The sequence below is a fragment of the Hesperophylax consimilis genome, chromosome 27 (assembly GCF_061612785.1).
Source record: "Hesperophylax consimilis isolate HC1 chromosome 27, BYU_Hcon_1.0, whole genome shotgun sequence".
Taxonomy (NCBI): domain Eukaryota; kingdom Metazoa; phylum Arthropoda; class Insecta; order Trichoptera; family Limnephilidae; genus Hesperophylax; species Hesperophylax consimilis.
In genome coordinates this window covers 4,462,728-4,483,114 of record NC_142862.1, presented here as the reverse complement: position 1 = coordinate 4,483,114, position 20,387 = coordinate 4,462,728, and the positions used below count along the sequence as shown (strand labels likewise).

General features: G+C 34.8%; 1 protein-coding gene across 1 annotated transcript in view; it reads right to left on the bottom strand.

The window, feature by feature from the left end:
- The window catches only part of LOC149410502 (uncharacterized), a 48,594-nt gene that overhangs the window by 17,330 nt on the left and 10,877 nt on the right, over positions 1-20,387 (bottom strand). The window contains exons 3-10 of the mRNA XM_089648261.1: positions 17,605-17,768; positions 15,413-15,556; positions 14,858-15,063; positions 13,782-14,016; positions 12,801-13,022; positions 12,388-12,488; positions 11,816-11,984; positions 11,120-11,286 (exon numbers count right to left, since the gene is read on the bottom strand). Of these exons, the coding sequence (XP_089504387.1) occupies positions 11,120-11,286; positions 11,816-11,984; positions 12,388-12,488; positions 12,801-13,022; positions 13,782-14,016; positions 14,858-15,063; positions 15,413-15,556; positions 17,605-17,768 (1,408 nt within the window). The remainder of the gene's footprint in view (positions 1-11,119; positions 11,287-11,815; positions 11,985-12,387; positions 12,489-12,800; positions 13,023-13,781; positions 14,017-14,857; positions 15,064-15,412; positions 15,557-17,604; positions 17,769-20,387) is intronic.

Below are 20,387 nucleotides of genomic sequence, written 5' to 3'. Positions count from 1 at the left end.
TCAGTGATAAAAACTGACGCCCGGATAGTAAAAAAATTCAGGTTCAATTCTCTTTTTTCATTTCTCATTTACCCCGAAAAACTTATTTTGAAATCTGCCATTCTAAAATATTTGAAGTTTGTTTCGATATTAAAAATTTTCGTGGTCTTTCTTATTTATTGTTTTATACATATTTTGACAATCTATGATTGTGATGTTATTTTTTTTGAGTCACCTTTTAATTAAATGATGATATAATATCTTGAATTAACATACTTAATACAGTTGTTATCTCACAATATCTGCACGCGAATGCAAGTGATAAAATAACTAGATAAGATGTGTAACATTCTATCCTAAAAAAAAATTCGTTAAATAAAAACAATAATATACATGAGGTAAGTTTTTAGATTTTCACGGCCAAAAGCATTTTTGTTGTTTGTTTTTGGGGTGTTATGCCGTGTTGCGCTAACTCCTTCTTTAGCCGACGTTTCGGACAGCGTTGCAGTGTCCATCATCAGGGCAGATCCGGTAGATCTTACGATCCGGTCCGGTACATCTTCGGATCTACCGGATCTGCCCTGACGATGGACACTGCAACGCTGTCCGAAACGTCGGCTAAAGAAGGAGTTAGCGCAACACGGCATAACACCCCAAAAACAAACAACAAAAATAATATACATGATTTGATTTGTGATTTGAAGGAAATTAAGGGTTTCCGGTTGCAATGGCCAAGGGCGTGGCCAACGTCCTTAGCATAGCGCAGGAAAAAGAGGATAGTAGATTATATTCCTGGAAAGTGCAACAATCTTGTTGTAAATAGAGGACCCCTCCACTATCTCCCTTCAAATATATGTATTATACTAAAAAAAACGTTTTTATCGGTTAATATTTTTTAAACTTTTTTTTAAGGTATAGAAAATAGGTATAAAATGTAAGAACATACTGGGCCCACGTATGCAATGTACGCAACGCATTAAGATATCTGGACAACTTAAAGTCCATACATTTTCTGTGAAAATAGATGTTTCAGAAACATACTTTTCATACGCAATGCAATCCTGCAATCACGTAAAGCGATCTGCCTTCTCCTCATCCTGATGAAAAAAAGATGGCGTTGGACTTCGCAGCATTTACGACTATCACCATTTGCTGTAGTTTTGTTGTTAAAATGAGATATAAACAGCTAAAAGATTAATTAAGAATTTATGAAGTGATTTAAAACGTAAAATTCATTGAATGCCGCGATACCAATTCAAATTATTGTCATTGCGTGGGTACGTAGGACAAGTGTGCACGTTGTAATGCACGCGTTGCGTACATGGGTAAGGCGTTTTCTTATTTTAAGAGTGAGGAATATATTGTTGTATAAGAGTCTTTTCTGAAAACGCAATCTCAAAGTGTTTGAAATCAGTTTCATAGGAGGTAGTGATTATAATCAATTGCTTACATTCATCGCACTACCTATCCTTCCCAATGCTGTAATATGAGTATTAGCAAACAATAAAAAGGTATTTTTCTTTTGAAAAAAAAAACTCTTTCGATTTATCTTATCATCGGGCTGATATTCGCAAAATTATTATGTTACAGATAAACAAAAACAATAATCTCATAATGTTTAAAGCATAAAATAAAGAATAACTCAATAACGCACTTGCGTGTTTCGTGATACAAATATTTGCTTAGTCAAGATTAAAATTTCCATTAAAAACTGTGTTACGAAATTCAAACAGGATGGAGATATACGATGTCAGGAGAGTGTAAGTAAGACGGAGCGCTGGTCTATTGGGTTAAATGGAACGTTTGTCTCAAATTCAAATTTGGATTAAGGCACTTCTAGTTTTCTTTTTTATTCTATGGTTTATTCACAACACCTTCGCGATACGATAAATAAACAAACGCGGAATTTATAAAACTTATCGTTCGTATAAAAGTATGTATTATCCCAATTCTGAATTAATATCAATTGCCATGGAAATCATAATCTTCAGACAGTCAGACTACCTTCATATTTTAAGTTAAATTCATTATTTTTTTTAATGATACTCTTATGTTTATAAGGCAAGGGTTCAGATTGCAACAATAACATTTGGCTGTCATCAGTTGTTTTGTTTTGCTCTATCTAAAATTAATTTTTTACCATTATATTTTGTTTTCTGGCCAAAAAAAAAGTGTAGTGTGTTGTGCCTTGAGGTTTCTTCTCCCTTCTGATCTTCCAGGAGTCACTTTTCGCTGCTGATTTCCAGATATTTATAAACTTTTTTACTTCTGTCATTTTTCATACTATTATTGTAGTTGTTTACTGTTGTGAATAATGGAGGAAGATTTCCCTCCTGTACCCCCTACAAAGCCCCCAGATCCCTCTCCGGATCCCCCAGACGGGGAAAATGTAGAAATTTCTGACAGTGATTCTGTCATTTTGACTTCTACCAAAAAAAGGAAATTTACTCCTTCTTCCCCAATAAAACTTGACTCGCCTTCGACTTCACAGTCCCCACCAGCACTTTCTCAACTTCCTCCAACAAACTTTTATTCTCCTCATTCCCGTGGCCCATTCATAGTATACGCCCAAAAAACTGAGCAAGGAAAAACCATCCACCCTCTTGAATTTGGAAAATTCCTATCAAATAGCAAGAATCTTTCAATCAAGCCTGGAGGTGTAAAAGCCGAGGGTCGCTTCCGAATCTCCGTCGAATTCCTCTCAGGGTCAGCTGCCAACAGTTTCATCAAAAATATCTTCATTTCATCTAATTCAAAGTTTAAGGCATATATCCCTACTTTCAATGTCACTCGCATGGGCCTGGTCAGAGGTATCTCGACCGATCTGTCCATCGAAGAAATTCTGTCTTCACTTTCAACCCCCCAACACATTGGCAATCCCATAAAAGCCAGGAGGCTAAATTACAAGGACTCCTCTGAGGGTATAATTTCCTGGAAGCCCTCCCAATCTGTCGTTATCACCTTTGAAGGTCAATCTCTTCCCTCCCATATATATTTATTCTTCAACTCATTACCAGTTGAAATGTATACTTATCCCACCACTCAATGTTTCAATTGCTGCCGTTTTGGTCATACCAAAGCTGCATGCAGATCTCAACCCAGATGTTTTAAATGTGGAGAAAACCACGCAGCTGACCAATGTCCTTCTTCCTCCTCACCTAAATGTTTTAACTGCTCAGGCTCACATACAGCTATCAACACATCTTGCCCAGAACAATCTCGCCAAAAAAATATTAAAATTTCTATGGCCTCTCAGAACTTGTCTTTTCTGCAGGCTTCTAAACTATTCCCGCCTGTCAAAAAATCATTTGCTGAGGCTTTATCCAGCAACTCCTCATCCAACCCTCTTCCCTCCACTACAACAACTTCTTCTCGTTCAACTAAATTCACATACAAAAACGCTATCTCTAAACCGGCTCCTGGATACGATCAGCAACAACACAACTCACTGCTCTTAAATCCCAATGGTTCACCTCTTTCAAATGCCACAAATGGGTGTGCAAATAATTATAATCCGTCCTCAATGAACTCTCTTAAACTTTCTGAAAAACTCTCCCAAGACAATTCTTCATTTATCCAAACTCTTATTATGCTTCTAATTGAGCTTATTTCTTCTCAAACTAATCTACCGTCCAACGCTGCTACTATTATTTCCACATTAAAATCATTTATTCAAAATGACTCTTCAGGATGTCAGAATACTTCAGTGGAATAGCCGAAGTGCTATTTCTAACAAATCTGATCTCCTTAACCTATTAAATTCCAACTTTATTTCTTTGGCTGCTATCTCGGAGACTTGGTTTACTCCATCCACCCACTTTAATGTGGGAGGGTATTCCTGTCTCCGCGACGACCGCCCGGAAGGTTCGGGTGGCGGTGCTGCCCTTTTTATTAAAAAATCCATATCATTTTCCCCAATAAATAATATCAAACCCCCCAATGCTGACTTCCAAATGGTTGCAGCTAAAATAAAGGACACATCCTTTATTTCAGTCTATCTTCCCCCAACAGCCCACTTCAATAAACAAATTTGGTTGCAAATTGTAAGTCAACTAAGCCCTCCTTTCTTTATATTAGGCGATTTTAATGCCCATTCCCCCGTCTGGGGTTCTGCTTTCTCCGACCGAGATGGTCGAAGTGTGATGGATTTCCTAGATCAATCCAACCTTTTCCTTTTGAATGACGGATCTTCTACTAGGATCTCACGCCCCAGCACAAACCCCAGTGCAGTGGATCTATCGATATGTTCTACTAGTCTGGCTTCTCTCTCCTCGTGGGTGGTGTCCCCCGACCCTTGCTCCAGTGATCATTTCCCGATCACCATTACTTATCAAACTTCTTTCCAATCAGACAAGTCTCATATTTCAACAAAAATTAAAACGAAACACACCAAATGGGATGAATTTAACTCTCATATGGACAAGTTCCTATTAAATTCACCCGCCACCGATATATTTTCCGTCAAAGATGATTATAATAACTTCAAATCAATGCTCATAACTGCAATAAATAAATCAAATCCTCCCCCTAAAACTAAATCTCTCAAAAAACTCCCTCCAACTCCCTGGTGGGATGAGGAATGTTCCAAAGTAGTAAGAATTCGGAAAGCTAAATCTCTTTCCTATCGTTACAATATGACTATGGAGAACTATCTTATATACAAAAATGCTGAATCCAATGCCAAAAGGGTATTGAGGTCAAAAAAAAGATCCGGGTGGTACAACTTCTGCAGTTCAGTATCTCCGAACACTCCAATTTCGGAAGTTTGGTCTATGATCCGAAGATTTAGATCCTCCTCCAGTTCACCATCTCCTCGAGCGTCTCATTCTAAATGGATCGATGAATTTTTGGACAAAATTGCCCCCCCTTCTGTACCTAACTTAGATGAAATAACGCCCATCTATAATACTCCTATGTCTAATCATTGGCTAGACTCTCCATTCACCTTAATTGAGCTAAAAAATTGTTTATCAACAGTCAAGGACTCATCTCCAGGCAGAGATGGTATACCTTACAGCATAATCAAAAATAGTAATGATAATGTTCTAAACCACTTCTTGAGCATCTTAAATAAAATCTTCCAGACTGGTATAATGCCTGATGACTGGAGTTGTCAAATAATCATCCCTATTTTAAAAACAAACAAATCACCAAATTCTGGATCCAACTACAGGCCAATCGCTCTTTCATCCACCCTCAGTAAACTTTATGAAAAATTAATTAAAAACCGATTAGAATTTTTCGTCGAGAGTAAACAGCTTCTCTCTCCATCTCAATTTGGATTTAGGAAAAAAAAATCCACTCAAGATAACCTTGCCATCATCAGTACTGATATTAATTTATCAATTTCTAAACAGGAAGTTTGTCTTGCCGTCTTTATAGATATAGAAGGCGCCTTTGACAATGTTTCCATCCCAATCTTGAAAAAAAAACTTCTAGGCCTTGGCCTTCCCCCCATGTTTGTCCAATCTATTATTAATCTATTTCTAGATAGAAAAATTTTCATTGAACTTCCAGATATTTTTCCTCAAAGTAGGTCTATTTGGAAGGGTTTACCACAAGGCGATGTATTGTCCCCCTTACTGTATAATATATACACATATGATATGCATGTCGCTATTCCCCCACAAGTAAAAGTTATTGAGTTCGCAGATGACATAGCTTTCTTCTTATCATCCAAAATCATCCCTCTCGCCGTCAAATATCTTAACGAAGCCATGAATGCCCTTTGCACATGGCTCACGTTAAATGGTCTTGAACTTTCAATCCAAAAGACTCAGTGTGTCACCTTCTCAAACCGCCATAAAAACCCCCCCGTTCAAATTTTATTTAAAAATTCTCCAATCCACAACGCTTCTGAAGTAAAATTTTTGGGAGTAACATTTGATAGGAAACTTAAATGGTCGTCCCATATTAATAATTTAGTTACTAAATGCGAAAAAAATTTAAATATCATCAGATCATTATCTGGCGTTTGGTGGGGTGCTCACCCTACTTGCATTAAGTTGCTTTACAACGCACTTATTCGAAGCCATCTTGACTATGCCTGCCCACTTTTTAGTACTGCCTCAAAAAATGTACTTGATAAATTAGACAAAATTCAATCTAAATCTTTGCGAATTATAACTGGAGCGATGCAATCGTCACCCATCAATTCCCTTCAGGTAGAATGTTCTGATCCTCCTCTTTATTTAAGGCGTCAACTATTTGCTGACAAATTTGTTCTGAAATGTTTAAATTCTAAATGTCATCAGGTTATCCCCAGCGTCTCGTTGTTCATTGACTCAACCCATTCATCTACAATCAGAGCTTCAACTAAACCTCTTCCTGACATCTGTAAAAATTTTAAGTCTCTCTCAGAGCTTCACATCATCCAAAATGATCTACTTCCCTTATACAAATTAAAATATAGTCACGTCACCCTATCCCCAACAATAATAGAAGGGATCGGAATCTTTAAAAGTCATTCCAATCTCCCGGCCCGAACTGTCAATAATATGTTCAATGACATTATTTCATCTAAATGGCCCAACTTTTCTCTTCTATTTACTGATGGATCCAAATCTCCCGATTCTCCTAACTGTGGTATAGGTATTAACGTTTACCACAATAATTCTAATGACAGAATATTTCATTCAATTTCAAATCAATTTTCAATATTTTCAGCCGAGTGTATTGCAATAATAGAATCTCTCAAATATATAATAAAAAATAATTTTGAACATTCCCTCGTTCTCTCTGACTCCCTCAGTTCCCTCCAAAAACTTAAATCCAGTCCTCTTCTTCATCCTGATGATCACTTTGTATGCCTTATTCGAGAGATGATAGCCTCCATTCAAAGCTCTGGTAAAACTGTAACTCTGATTTGGATTCCTGGACATGTTGGTATCATGGGTAATGATATTGCGGATGCCTTGGCAAAACAAGGAGCGTCCAACCCTGTTGTTACCCTCGTAAACCACATTCCCCTATCTGACATTTTTTCCATCATCAAAGATAGATCCCGCAATGTTTGGTCGGAGTATTGGCACATTGCTAGTCAATCCAAGGGAGCCTGCTATGCCTCAATACAAAGGACTATTCCATCAAAACCGTGGTTTCAGCAATTCCCTCATTTTTCCAAAAAAGAAATTTCTTCACTCATTCGAATGAGAATCGGACATTGTTCCGTTCCTTCCCATCTTTTTAAAATTCACGCCCTTGACTCCCCAGATTGTACATTCTGTGGTCTAGAAGTGGGAACTTTAGATCACATATTTTTTGGTTGTCCCTCTCTAAACAAATATCCTCTCTTCTATCAAGCCTTATCTAAAATTGCCTCCCCTCCATTCAACATCTCATCTCTTCTAAGTCTGAACTCGACTCCAATTTTCATTATAATTTTGAAATTTGCCCATTTAAATAAAATTAATATTTAAATTCACCTTTCATTTCTCAATAATTTTAAGTGATGGCCAAGAACACCCTTGAAGGGTGAAAGCCAGAAATAATAAGAAAAAAAAAAAAAAAAAAAAAAAAAAAGGCAAGGGTTTTTATGCATAGAACAAAGTATAAAAAATTATTATAAGCAATAATTAGTCACCTGAAATATCAATACAAATTGAAAATATCTCCCAGGTAAAAATAAATGCTGCCAACAGGAATTGAACCCGCACCTTCTGATGTTCGGTCAGGTGCTCTGGACTACTGGGCTAATTAAAAAATATAATGAGCAGTAATTTTTATTGAAGTACTAGTACATATTGAATTATTCGGCGTGTTGGAAATAAGCCGACGTAGCTCAGTGGTCCAGAGCACCTGGCCGAACATCATTTATTTGCGGAGGCATCTATTTTTACCCGGGAGATATTTTCAATTTGTACTGATATATCAGGCGACTAATTATTGCTAATAATAATTAATTTATTTATCTATGTTAGGTGTGGTGTACTATATTGTTAGGATTTATTTCTTAATTCATCGGGCCAACCTGTTCAGGATATACAGGGTGTTAAGGGACGTAATTGATTTACTTTAAACAATGATTTCTGACATTATTTGGAGTAAAAAATATTAATGAAATTTTGGAAATCCAGTGACTATTGTGGAGACTTTTTAAACAATCCAGAAAAAAAACAATATACAGTTTTTTTTGTACAATATGTAATAATTTTCATGTTTTATGTTGAAACAAATTTCACCGGATTACAAAATTTTATTTACATTTTTTATTCCAAATAATATCAGGAATCACAAGTTAACATAAGTTAAGTGCGTTCCTTAACACCCTGTATACGTTACCTTATATTATTAAACTACTGGTTTCTTTGAGTTATGTTAATCTGTGAGAAATGGTTAGAATGCAGGCGACTTCTCCAAATAATGTCAGGAATCACTAGTTAACATAAGTTAAGTGCGTTCCTCAACACCCTATGTACGTTATCTTATATTATTAAACTACTGGTTTCTTTGACATATGTAAATCTGTGAGAAATGGTTAGAATGCAGGCGACTTCTCCAAATAATGTCAGGAATCACTAGTTAACATAAGTTAAGTGCGTTCCTTAACACCCTATGTACGTTATCTTATATTATTAAACTACTGGTTTCTTTGAGTTATGTTAATCTGTGAGAAATGGTTAGAATGCAGGCGACTTCTCCAAATAATGTCAGGAATCACTAGTTAACATAATTAAGTGCGTTCCTTAACACCCTGTATACGTTACCTTATATTATTAAACTACTGGTTTCTTTGAGTTATGTTAATCTGTGAGAAATGGTCAGAATGCAGGCGACTTCTCCAAATAATGTCAGGAATCACTAGTTAACATAAGTTAAGTGCGTCCCTTAACACCCTGTATACGTTACCTTATATTATTAAACTACTGGTTTCTTTGAGTTATGTTAATCTGTGAGAAATGGTTAGAATGCAGGCGACTTCTCCAAATAATGTCAGGAATCACTAGTTAACATAAGTTAAGTGCGTTCCTTAACACCCTGTATACGTTGATAATAATAATAATTGGATAATTTGTAGAGCGCCGTTTTTGTGAAAAATCACCTCAAGGGCGCCTTATATTATTAAACTACTGGTTTCTTTGAGTTATGTTAATCTGTGAGAAATGGTTAGAATGCAGGCGACTTCTCCAAATAATGTCAGGAATCACTAGTTAACATAAGTTAAGTGCGTTCCTTAACACCCTGTATACGTTATCTTATATTATTACACTACTGGTTTCTTTGAGTTATGTTAATCTGTGAGAAATGGTTAGAATGCAGGCAACTTCTCCAAATAATGTCAGGAATCACTAGTTAACATAAGTTAAGTGCGTTCCTTAACACCCTGTATACGTTACCTTATATTATTAAACTACTGGTTTCTTTGAGTTATGTTAATCTGTGAGAAATGGTTAGAATGCAGGCGACTTCTCCAAATAATGTCAGGAATCACTAGTTAACATAAGTTAAGTGCGTTCCTTAACACCCTGTATACGTTATCTTATATTATTAAACTACTGGTTTCTTTGAGTTATGTTAATCTGTGAGAAATGGTTAGAATGCAGGCGACTTCTCCAAATAATGTCAGGAATCACTAGTTAACATAAGTTAAGTGCGTTCCTTAACACCCTGTATACGTTATCTTATATTATTAAACTACTGGTTTCTTTGAGTTATGTTAATCTGTGAGAAATGGTTAGAATGCAGGCGACTTCTCCAAATAATGTCAGGAATAACTAGTTAACATAAGTTAAGTGCGTTCCTTAACACCCTGTATACGTTACCTTATATTATTAAACTACTGGTTTCTTTGAGTTATGTTAATCTGTGAGAAATGGTTAGAATGCAGGCGACTTCTCCAAATAATGTCAGGAATCACTAGTTAATATAAGTTAAGTGCGTCCCTTAACACCTTGTATACGTTACCTTATATTATTAAACTACTGGTTTCTTTGAGTTATGTAAATCTGTGAGAAATGGTTAGAATGCAGGCGACTTCTCCAAATAATGTCAGGAATCACTAGATTCAAATTTAAAAGAGTTAGGTTTCTTGCAAATTCTATGTAATTAATGTGTTTTTATTGTCTTGTTTATTACTACCTGCGTCTGTATTTTCTCCAATAAAAATACTACTACTGTTGACTTATAAGATAAATATATCTATTTTGATGAATTTTTGCCAAGATTTGATATAATTTTTATATCAGTTTGGGATAATCCGGTTTTGCAATGGGGTCCAGCATAATGTATGTACACTAGTGCCATCTTTGGCTAGAAGGGTTTGATTTTTTTAACTTTTTACTTGCCGGACGCGTGTAAAATAATTTTAGACATTGAATGCTCTAAGTTTGTCTAAGGTCGAAAATATCACTTTCTTTTTGGAGATTGTTTGGAGTGGTATGTTTTGATATTATTGTACATAATCTTGAGAGGTACTTAACTGATTGTTGTGCAATTTCCAGGGGTTTTATGTGATCATCATTTGTTTCCACCCCATCCAATAATTTCATAGGAAAGGGATGAATGAACAAGTGCATTGTAAACAGGATTCATGATTTTTATATTTACTAAGTATTTCAGTCTATTTGCAGTTTTTTCTGTCCATTTTCTTTTGCAATTCATATTTACACCTAAGTACTTGGTGTTTTTTCCACATTTAATGCATAAATAAACCACCCATGTTTGATCGCTTCACAGCAGAAAGAATTTTCAAGGAATTAGAGCTGTCAGAGTCCCACTAATCCGGGCAGTAGTTGGAAATTGCGATATTCTAGATAGGAGTTTAAATGGTTTATTCATAGATGGCACTGGTCACAACACATTATCATGTGAGGGATTCTTACAAAAAAATTATTAATGAAAACTATATAGAATATAAGATATTTTTGAAAATAATTTTCAGAATCAAAGTGTGAACTCATATTTAACATGCAAGACTTATTTATATCATATGTGTTGAATTGTTAAATTATATTGTCATTACAGTGTTAAAGAGTTGAGTATAGTATAAGTGACAAAATGAATACAAAAACTAGTGGGCAATAAAAGGATGTCAACAAAAAGAATAAAAAAAATTAACACTAAAAAATTATCGTTGGTAACATCATTAATTATATCAATTGCTTAGATCTATTTAAAATCAATGACTTCTTGTTTCTTATTTTGTGTCCCTAGTTTTAAGTCCAATCCAGAAGCCGTTTTCTGGCATGAAATTGAAACTGGACAAAGAAATCTTCATGGGATGGGAGGTCTTCGTGGTGGGCACCAGGTTGAATTTCTGCAGGATCTGGAACAAGATGGCCTTGCACTCCATCAGGGCAAATCTGGAGCCTGGGAAACAGTTACAAAAAATAGTAAAAATACCTTTAAATGTATGTTATACAATAATGTAAGGTTATGAGCATGAAACTGCCTCAAGCTTTTGTGTGGAAAGAAATCCAGATGATGGGATACTACAAAACAAGTTTTTGTCTCAGTGAAACGACCCAAGAAAGAGGTGGACCGATTTCGTAATTACTTGGAAGAGGAAAGGAGGAGGATGGAGAAGATCTGTGAGCTGGAGATGAAAGGTGGGGGACTTAAGTTGATGGAAAGCTTTGTGAAGAATTTGAAACCCCACTCTGAGATTAAGCGATATTCATATCATTGATTTGTTGAAAGTACTTGTGAGAATTTTCAATATTTTATCGGGAAGAATAATATTTTAGTTTATTCCAAATTGAGATATCCAGTGAGAAATGAAATAAGTATACATTTTATTTGAAATCATCACAGTTTTAACGATTATTGACAGGATAAACATACACAAAATTGTGAGAGAGCAAATTTTCAAATACATGTATATTATGAAAACTCTTACCTATACAATTCCTGGGGCCAACTCCGAAAGGCAGGTAGGTCAGTGGGTTGATGGAGGCCTTGTTCTCGTCAGAGAATCTCTCGGGGTCGAAAGTATCGGGATTTTCGTAGTATTTAGGGTCGCGGTGAATTTCGTGAAGGGGGATCCATATTCCGTCACCAACATTTAACTGGAAATCAAATATCGATTTTTTATTAACCATCAAGTAATGAACTAAATAATAATGATTTAGAGTATATTTTATAAATCTGTAGTTTTTTTGTCAATTGCGACCAAGTTTTAAGTTTTAATTAAAGTTAAGTTAAAGTTAAGTTTTAAGTTAAGTTTTAAGTTAAGTTTTAAGTTTTAAGTTTTAATTAAAATGCACATTTTTTACCAACACTTAACCTTAACAACTGAAAATTTACAGGATTTAATCAAGTTTAAAACTTAAAAAATTAAGGCTTTCACCTGCAGAGGGCATTAGTAGCTAATTTTAACATCATATATTAAATCTACTTTAAATTTAATATGGCTATTGATATAGATTTTGACTTGTTATTCTAATATTGGTTTAAAATGGTTGAACTCACAGTTATCCCCTCTTTTGAGGAATCATTTGAAGGTGGAAGAGTATATTTCCTAACACACTTCCTGTCCAATGCAGCGCCGGGTGGCCAATACCTCAACGTTTCTGTAATAAAGGGACAGACAATTCAAAATTTACTATTTTATTTAATAAAATACTTATTTCTAAGCTTGTTAAATAGTTAAATTTTTAAATTACGAACTTATTGGTAAACTAAGTTTCCTATATAGTTAAAGTAACATGAGGAGTGCTTATGGCTCTCACTTGGGTCCACTTCTATTTGTTTTTCACTTTTAACATGACTTAAAACAGTTCAAAGTTGTGAAAATTCATAAATGATCCTCACGGAGATGATTGATAAATTGTTAGAAACAAATAAATACACAATTATTCTAGTTATTTAAAAAAAGAACAAACCAGTAATAACCATATCCATATACTTCATTGCGTGAAGATCTGTGTAGTTCACCTTTCCTCCACACTTGGCTGATACCTCGTCTACCTCCTCCTGCAGTTTCTTCTGGATATCTGGGTTTACAGCCAATTCATGAGCTGCGAAGGCCAACAGATTGGACGATGTCTCGAAACCAGCTAAGAAGAAGATGACTGCCTGTGCGATGATCTCATCATCAGTCCATTCTTTAAAATGAGACATTTTATTTCATCAATTTAAAATCAATCCAATTTAGAAGACGAACATATTTTTTCTCAGGAGGGTTATTATATCATCGCTATCTTCTAAGACATTTGTACAGTGTGTCAACAAAATCCAGAAATTCAATTAAAAAATTCATTTTCATTAAAAAAACATAACTATGGCAACACCAATTCAAGAATAAAATATGTAATGGAATCAAATGTGGGGTTAAATTTGAGATCCGAATCTGACAGGTTAACAAAACGATCAATTTTTCAAGTCTTCCGTTTTATTTTTTAGTGTCTTGCTTCTTCCACATAGTTTTTTTTTATTATTTTCATCACATAAATGGCTTATTTGATATGTATTTTAAGCATGGCACGGAATTGCGCTAAGCGTATCTTAAAAATGGTTTTGAATCATCTCCCTTCAGGAATTACCTCTAATTTATGAACTTGATGTGAAAACCTTTTGATATTGATGTGAAAAGTACTCACTTGAACAAAGTGATTTTTTATTATCGTTATTTTTCTTTATTTTAGTGTTGCCGTACAAAATCATTAAAACAATCTCAGCGCCCTCAGTTTTTTTGTTATTGTTTAGTTTTGCCAAACTGCTTATTTTTATAGGTGAAAAAATTTTTTTCAGGCTTACAACTACTGGACATAAAAAGTGACACTTTACTGTGGAGTAACGGAAGCTCTGATTAATTACAGACACATTTTTCATTTCTCTTCCTAAGAAAATATTTTAGTAACAACCTCTTTTAACCGACTGTTTTCCCATTGCTGACTCCTGAACCGTAGCAAACCCTGTATCTATGACTCCCTCTTCCTTCTTGGCATCGTGCTTTAGAGACCCTTTCTTGGCTTCCATCAGCAGTTGGATCATGTCTGGTCTGATGATGTGCTGCTCTTCTCGAGTTTTCATTGTGGTCGACACCAGATTTCTGAAGAATGCACTGCATTTTCCATTTAGGATTCTGATGCGTAGCAACTGAAAATTTTAAGAGGAACAGTAATTTATGGCCTTCGTGGTCGAAGGGTAAAGCTCTCCACTAGCAATATGGAGGTCGCGGAGCAAGTAAATTTTTGAATAATTTGTGTGATTTCGCAAATTACTAATTTAAATTAATAAAGTTTATATTTGGGGGACGTTCCAAAGTGGAACATACTCTCAGTATGGCCCTGGTGCAAGACCACCATTCAGAATTGAAACGTTGCTGGAAATGGCTTTGGCCGTTTTTGGTGACCAGATCTGAATAGTCAGGTGCTTCCATATCTTCCTTCCTCCCCACTACCTGCAGCCCCACAATATACCCCAAGTGAGGAGGCCATAGTATCACTGGCTCCAGACGCAATTGGGACTCTTGGACGGTTTCACATTAAAAAAATGTAAGTTGGGGTGACGACCCATCAATAATACCATTATAAGCTTAGTGTCACTTTGGAATGCCCATTTTGACATTTTAATTAAACTCTTTGATGTAAAATTGCGAACTTCTTATTGAGAATTGGCTGCGTGGTCTGTCAGAGCATTGTAGAATTTTTTGTTGCTGTTTTTAAAATATAAAATATGTGCCGCCAAAGATTCTGATTAAGTCTTGAATTGGATTTTTCTTCCTTCGTTCCTGCTATTTTGGAAATACGTTGAAATGAAATATAAAGTTAGACACGTGTAAAAAGGGGGTTCTGTAGAATCGAAATTTTAAAGTAGTGGCGACGAATTTGCAAACAAGTTGAAATGCTTGAATATGAGCCAAGCAAACTATTAAAACAAGCCAAATAATTTTTTTTTTATAAGATGTATGCTATTGGCGTTGAAAAAAAAAGATTACCTTCATAACACCAGGAATAATCATCATAAGGAAAAACTTGAGCATTACTATTCCCCTAAAGTTTGTGGATTCTCTTCCCATTTTATAGAACTCGTTTTCCCTTTCCTTCAGAGAATTCACCTTTATGCCAAAAGCGGAAGTCGCAATTACATCATTGGTATACCTCGTAAAGATGTCTTTGAACTCAATTTCTAAATGTCCTTTCTCTGAAAACAAAAAGCAAGTTTTAAGGAAGGAGGCAACAAAAGGTGCAATGAATCAACTTAATTGGATGGAATAAAGAAAGTCTGAATAAAATTCCAAAGTCTTGTCTACCAGCTTCATTGTGACGAGTTATTCCCAAGATTTGATACCAGTTCAAACACTAAGCAATGAGATAATAATTTTCATTCAGTAATTTGATATGACAATAATTAGGTTTTTACTTTCAAGAGTACAGAGAAGCTGCGAAGAAATAATATCAATATGGAACACGCTAGGCTTTATTGGCGATTGAGAATAGGGTCATGGAGAAAGCACGAAATTTGGTTGGTTCTTTTCGTGTGTAATACAAACTTTTGTTTTCTGGTTTATTCAACTCCTCCTCGAAGTATGACATCATCTCCTCCCCGCACTCCGCCACGAATCCAAACATCCCTTTCATTTTAGAGCTGGTAAAAGCGGGACTGAGGGTTGCTCTCATGTCACGCCATTTTTGTCCTAGAAGAAAATTAGTATTATTTATATTATTTTCCCATTTCTACGTGATGGAAATCACTTACTTTATACTATGCAATAAGTGGCAGAATATGGAAATAGCCAATATGGAATTACTCAAGTGTTATTTTTGTACGTGTTAAAGGTGGAGTTCATCAAATATAAGGAGAATCAAAACTTATGCCAGAATACAATATCTCTCAAATGGAATTTTCTCAAATGGATGTTCCAGTAAGAGTCAATTTCAACAACATCATCATGTTAAAATAAGATGCCACTGCAAAACTTGCAGGAGAGTTACAAGACAGTGCCTACCACATTATTTTTCTACAACCTTGAAGTATTACGCGGCTATAAGACGAATATTTGGGAGACATATAATTTGATTTTGCAGAAATATTTAGTTCAACAATGTTGCATTATAAGTTGGCTTTAGTAAGTTTTTGGTCTTTAAATAGAGCTGATTTATTTAGTAAAATGAACTAATTAACTAATTTAACTCTGGATGTGCAAAATGAAAATGGTTGATGTTTATATTTTTTGCTTGTTTGTTGTATATATTATATAAAATATACAAATATATTTGTAAAAGCCTATTTAACGGAACTAAAAAGATAACTTAATAAAATTTTAAACTCGTTGTACTCCATTATGCAAATTCTACGATAGTCTAACTAAAACGTAACATGAAAAGTATTTATTGTACCATTTATGCATTATTAGTATGTATTCTGTATTATTCCTGTAAAATTATACCTGTAAAAGACCTACGGGCGTTCAATAAATAAATAAAAAAAGATAAAAACTTAAAACGAATGTCACAAGATTAACAATTTATTAAAAATCTAAAATGATGGACTCAAATACTTGATTGAATTTCGTCCTAGAAATTTCATAATTTTTATGATTTTTTTCTAAACCTTACACATATCTTATTCAACAGCACACAATACTTGTAAAGACGTGTACGTACGTACCTAAAATTCTTCAATTTGCATTCGGGAACGTACAATGTTTATTAATGTTGAATTTCTTACTAACGGAAGTTTTTCTTAAATTACCCAAATTATCTATTTGTATTATGATATAATACATTAATGATTATTATCTCAAACCATCAAAGATTGATTTGTTTTGCCCGAGGTATTTTTTTGTCTAAAGTCTAAACTAATAACATCACACGCAGATTAATAGAGATCAAGGCTTATATTAAATACCACTTTGCACGCTACACGATTTTGCATAGATCACCAGTTAATATTGGATTGGAAACTTCCGCTTCCTAACAATGACCTTTAGGTCACATATCAATGTCCACTGTGTTTACTGTGTCAAATCGTAGTAGTTGTAATTAAATGTGATTTCAGAATTCTAGACAATTATTCGGTTTATTTTGGATGTTTCTCTCGCATCATTTCGAATAGGGATCTGGTTTATTTGACAATTCTTTTTGACAACTTTCTTACCATTTTGTTGTAGTTCGATTGTAAAAGATCTTGAAAATTCCTTGAAAAAGTTGTGATATTAAACGCTTAAATGAGTGTATAAACAGTAAAGCTCATATTTTCCATTAGATATTTGACTATTTCTAATTAATATAGGTCCGAGAGTATGGAATAATATCGAATGAAATGAACATACGACGCGGGTATAAAAGGCATGTTTGCGCATTAGTGAGCCTCTTTCATTTTTGACCGACAAACCACTTGTACTTTAAACATTATACAATACTAATTATTGGAGTCTATGTTTTATTGTACACTTCTCTTTTGACAAAACACTTTCGTTATTTATGTGGACACCTCTGCTGTTTGTGGAGTTATTCAACTATAAAACTGAAATTACGCAGGTTTTTTATTTCAAGAACATCTTTAAATTGTTTAAACTTGGCACCCATCAAGAATTCAAAAGCCATACCCTTTCATATTTTTATGTTACGTCACTTTTAACGTTACTTCTGTAGTTGGGTGATTGAGTGATATCATTTGGCGAACCATTAGGTAACCAAATTATAGATTAAAGAAATTATAAATTAGTTCAAATCTTCCTACCGTTTAGCGCTATCAAGTTGCTGCCAAAAAGGGGATCCATCTTCTCATCTATGACGCTAATGTGATCCTGGAAGCTGTCGAAATCCTTGATGGTGATCTGTTTGATGATCTCCAGATCGGTGACCATTACGATAGGCTTAGTGAACTGGTATACGCCCACATATCTGAAAATAACATTTTGTTAATGATGATTTTCTTTACAGAATCACAGGGACAGGTTAATTATTTACACGTTGGTCGAATGACTCTGTCATTTCATTAACAACCGTTTGATTGTCAGGACTACATCATCGATAAAATCGATAAGATCGAAAACTTTACTCCTGGTTGTTCTCGAACGCGCAACATCTGTACTATTGATTTTTATACGAGAATTTGTGAGGTTCTCTCCCGCAAAGTCATGTATTGCCTAATAAAGGTCTTTCTTCGATAATTTTTTTCCTTTGATCACAGCAAATTTCATAATCTCTTCAAAATCGTTTTTACTCTGGACCAATCATTTTCGTTTGCTTACTTTGGCTGTTCGACCACAACACAATATGATCGATGTCATATTTGCGTGATTTGTTCTACGGTGATAATGTTATTGCAGTGTCAAGGTTGATTTTACACTTAAACCACATCATTGACATTAATACTTAAATAAGCGGTCGCAAATTATTAATTATTGTCAACGATAAAACTTGTTGTGAACTCACTTCAGAAATGCATAAATCGTGATGAATATTTTGTTATTGTTTCATGTTTACGTCATCCAAATACATCGGGTAGGTATTTTAGCTAATTAATTGAGTTCTTACAAAAAAATAATACTTTAGCACTACCAATATTTAACAATAGCAACCAATTTGTTGTAAAAGTTTTACAAAATTAACCCAAACAAAAATACATGTCTCATTTTCGTTTCCTTTGAGCAAGGTTATGATTTGAGTGCAAGACTGTACCTAAATGCAGTGGCGCTCACAAAGTTTTAGATCAAGGTAGGCAAAAAAGGAAAAAAAGAGAATTCATTGATTAAAAAATATACACGACAAGGATAAATTAAAACTCATTTTTTGCAAGTTTTCGCTAAGGATGACTTAGCAGTTGGCTGTGGCCGATTTGGTTGGGATTTCATTAGTAAAATCATCATTCTATTCATAATCTGGTTATTCTATTACTGGATATATAAACTATACTATTGCTGTATTTGCTGGGCGTTCCAATTGTGTTCTGTAAAGCTCTGCCTATTATGGTTAAACGCGACGCTCGTTATATTCTACGTATTCACAGATGACGTTAATTAGAGAAACGAGTGATCTCTTGAATGCGTGCGGAATACACATTTAAATATGTGTATTGACATTTGGCATACTTAGTTTCTGCTTTTGACACGTTATAGTGAGCGGTCTGTATGGTGCGGTAGAGTAGGCAATGCTTATATAGATTATGTGCCCACATGGAATGCACTCCTCTGCCTAAATGTAGGTCATGTGTGATGAGATATTATTACTGTCTATTTGACTGAGCCTAGACTACTCGGCCGTTTTATATTTCATCTGTCTGTACATTTGTTTGCGTGTTCTGTTTTCGGTTCAAGATAGTGGCCATTTCGAACTACCTTTTTATTCAACCAGATCTCACGCTGTCAAATTGGCATAATCAATAATCAAGCAACAATTTGGTCTCCCAATTATGAGATTCATAATTATAGGATTGAATCCATACAAAGGAAACTAACCCGTGTAATTGCTTATCGTGAAGGTTTATCTGGTCAATTTGGAACATAAAATGACCGAATTTTGCACTATAAACTACACTCACTGACGGTCAGACGTAAACTTTCTGACGTACTGCTCTTACACAAAATTATACACGCATCAGTTGACACACCAAACATTTTATCCCAAATTAACATCAATATACCATCAAGAAAATCAACAAGGAGGATGAAAGACATTTTCTATATTAAAGCCTACCACACAAATACAGGATATTTTTCCCCTGTACCGCGAACATTAAGAAATTATAACATTATACATGGCTCTAATAATGAAATAGACATTTTTATGACCAATTTAAACACTTCAAAAAAAATATATTACCTTTAATCAAATTAAGCTGATATTGTGATGAAGCCCTTTATTTAAAGAGAAGCTACATTTTACCTACCTAATCAGTGTCTCACCAGTACAGGTGTGACAATAACAAATCGCTTATGAACACATTTGTATTTACCTTTTACCCATTCTTATTTGTTATTTACTTGCATATTTAGCTTAGATATTATTATAATAGATTAATATTAATATTAATATTACTTACATAATATTACTTACATTTTACTTTTGTTACTATTTTTGTTATTATCATTTTGTTATTATTATGTTTAAACATCCATGTATGTAAATTTTTGGGCACCATGCCTGTTTTATGTACTCAAATAAAAATAAATAAATAAATAATCAATTCGAGGTGTCCGGGAGTAAGATCTGGGAAGGAAAAAGGAAAACGGGATGGTTAGGAATCTGGGGTCATTGTGTCCAGGAATGACAGGCAATGGGTCGAGAGAGTACAGCTGGAGAGATACAAAAATCCCCCTTATCCAGTCTCTCCAAATCCGGCCCGCCACACAGTATGTTTGCAGACGCATACGTCGCCAAGACCTAGACAATCCTCACCCCATGAACCCGGTCACCCCTGCTAAGTAACCAAACGTAGAAAACCACTTGGGGTAACCTATGGCAGAGGAGTTGCTTATCAAATTAATAGTTCCTGGGGCGGTGGTACCCATACCCGCCTCC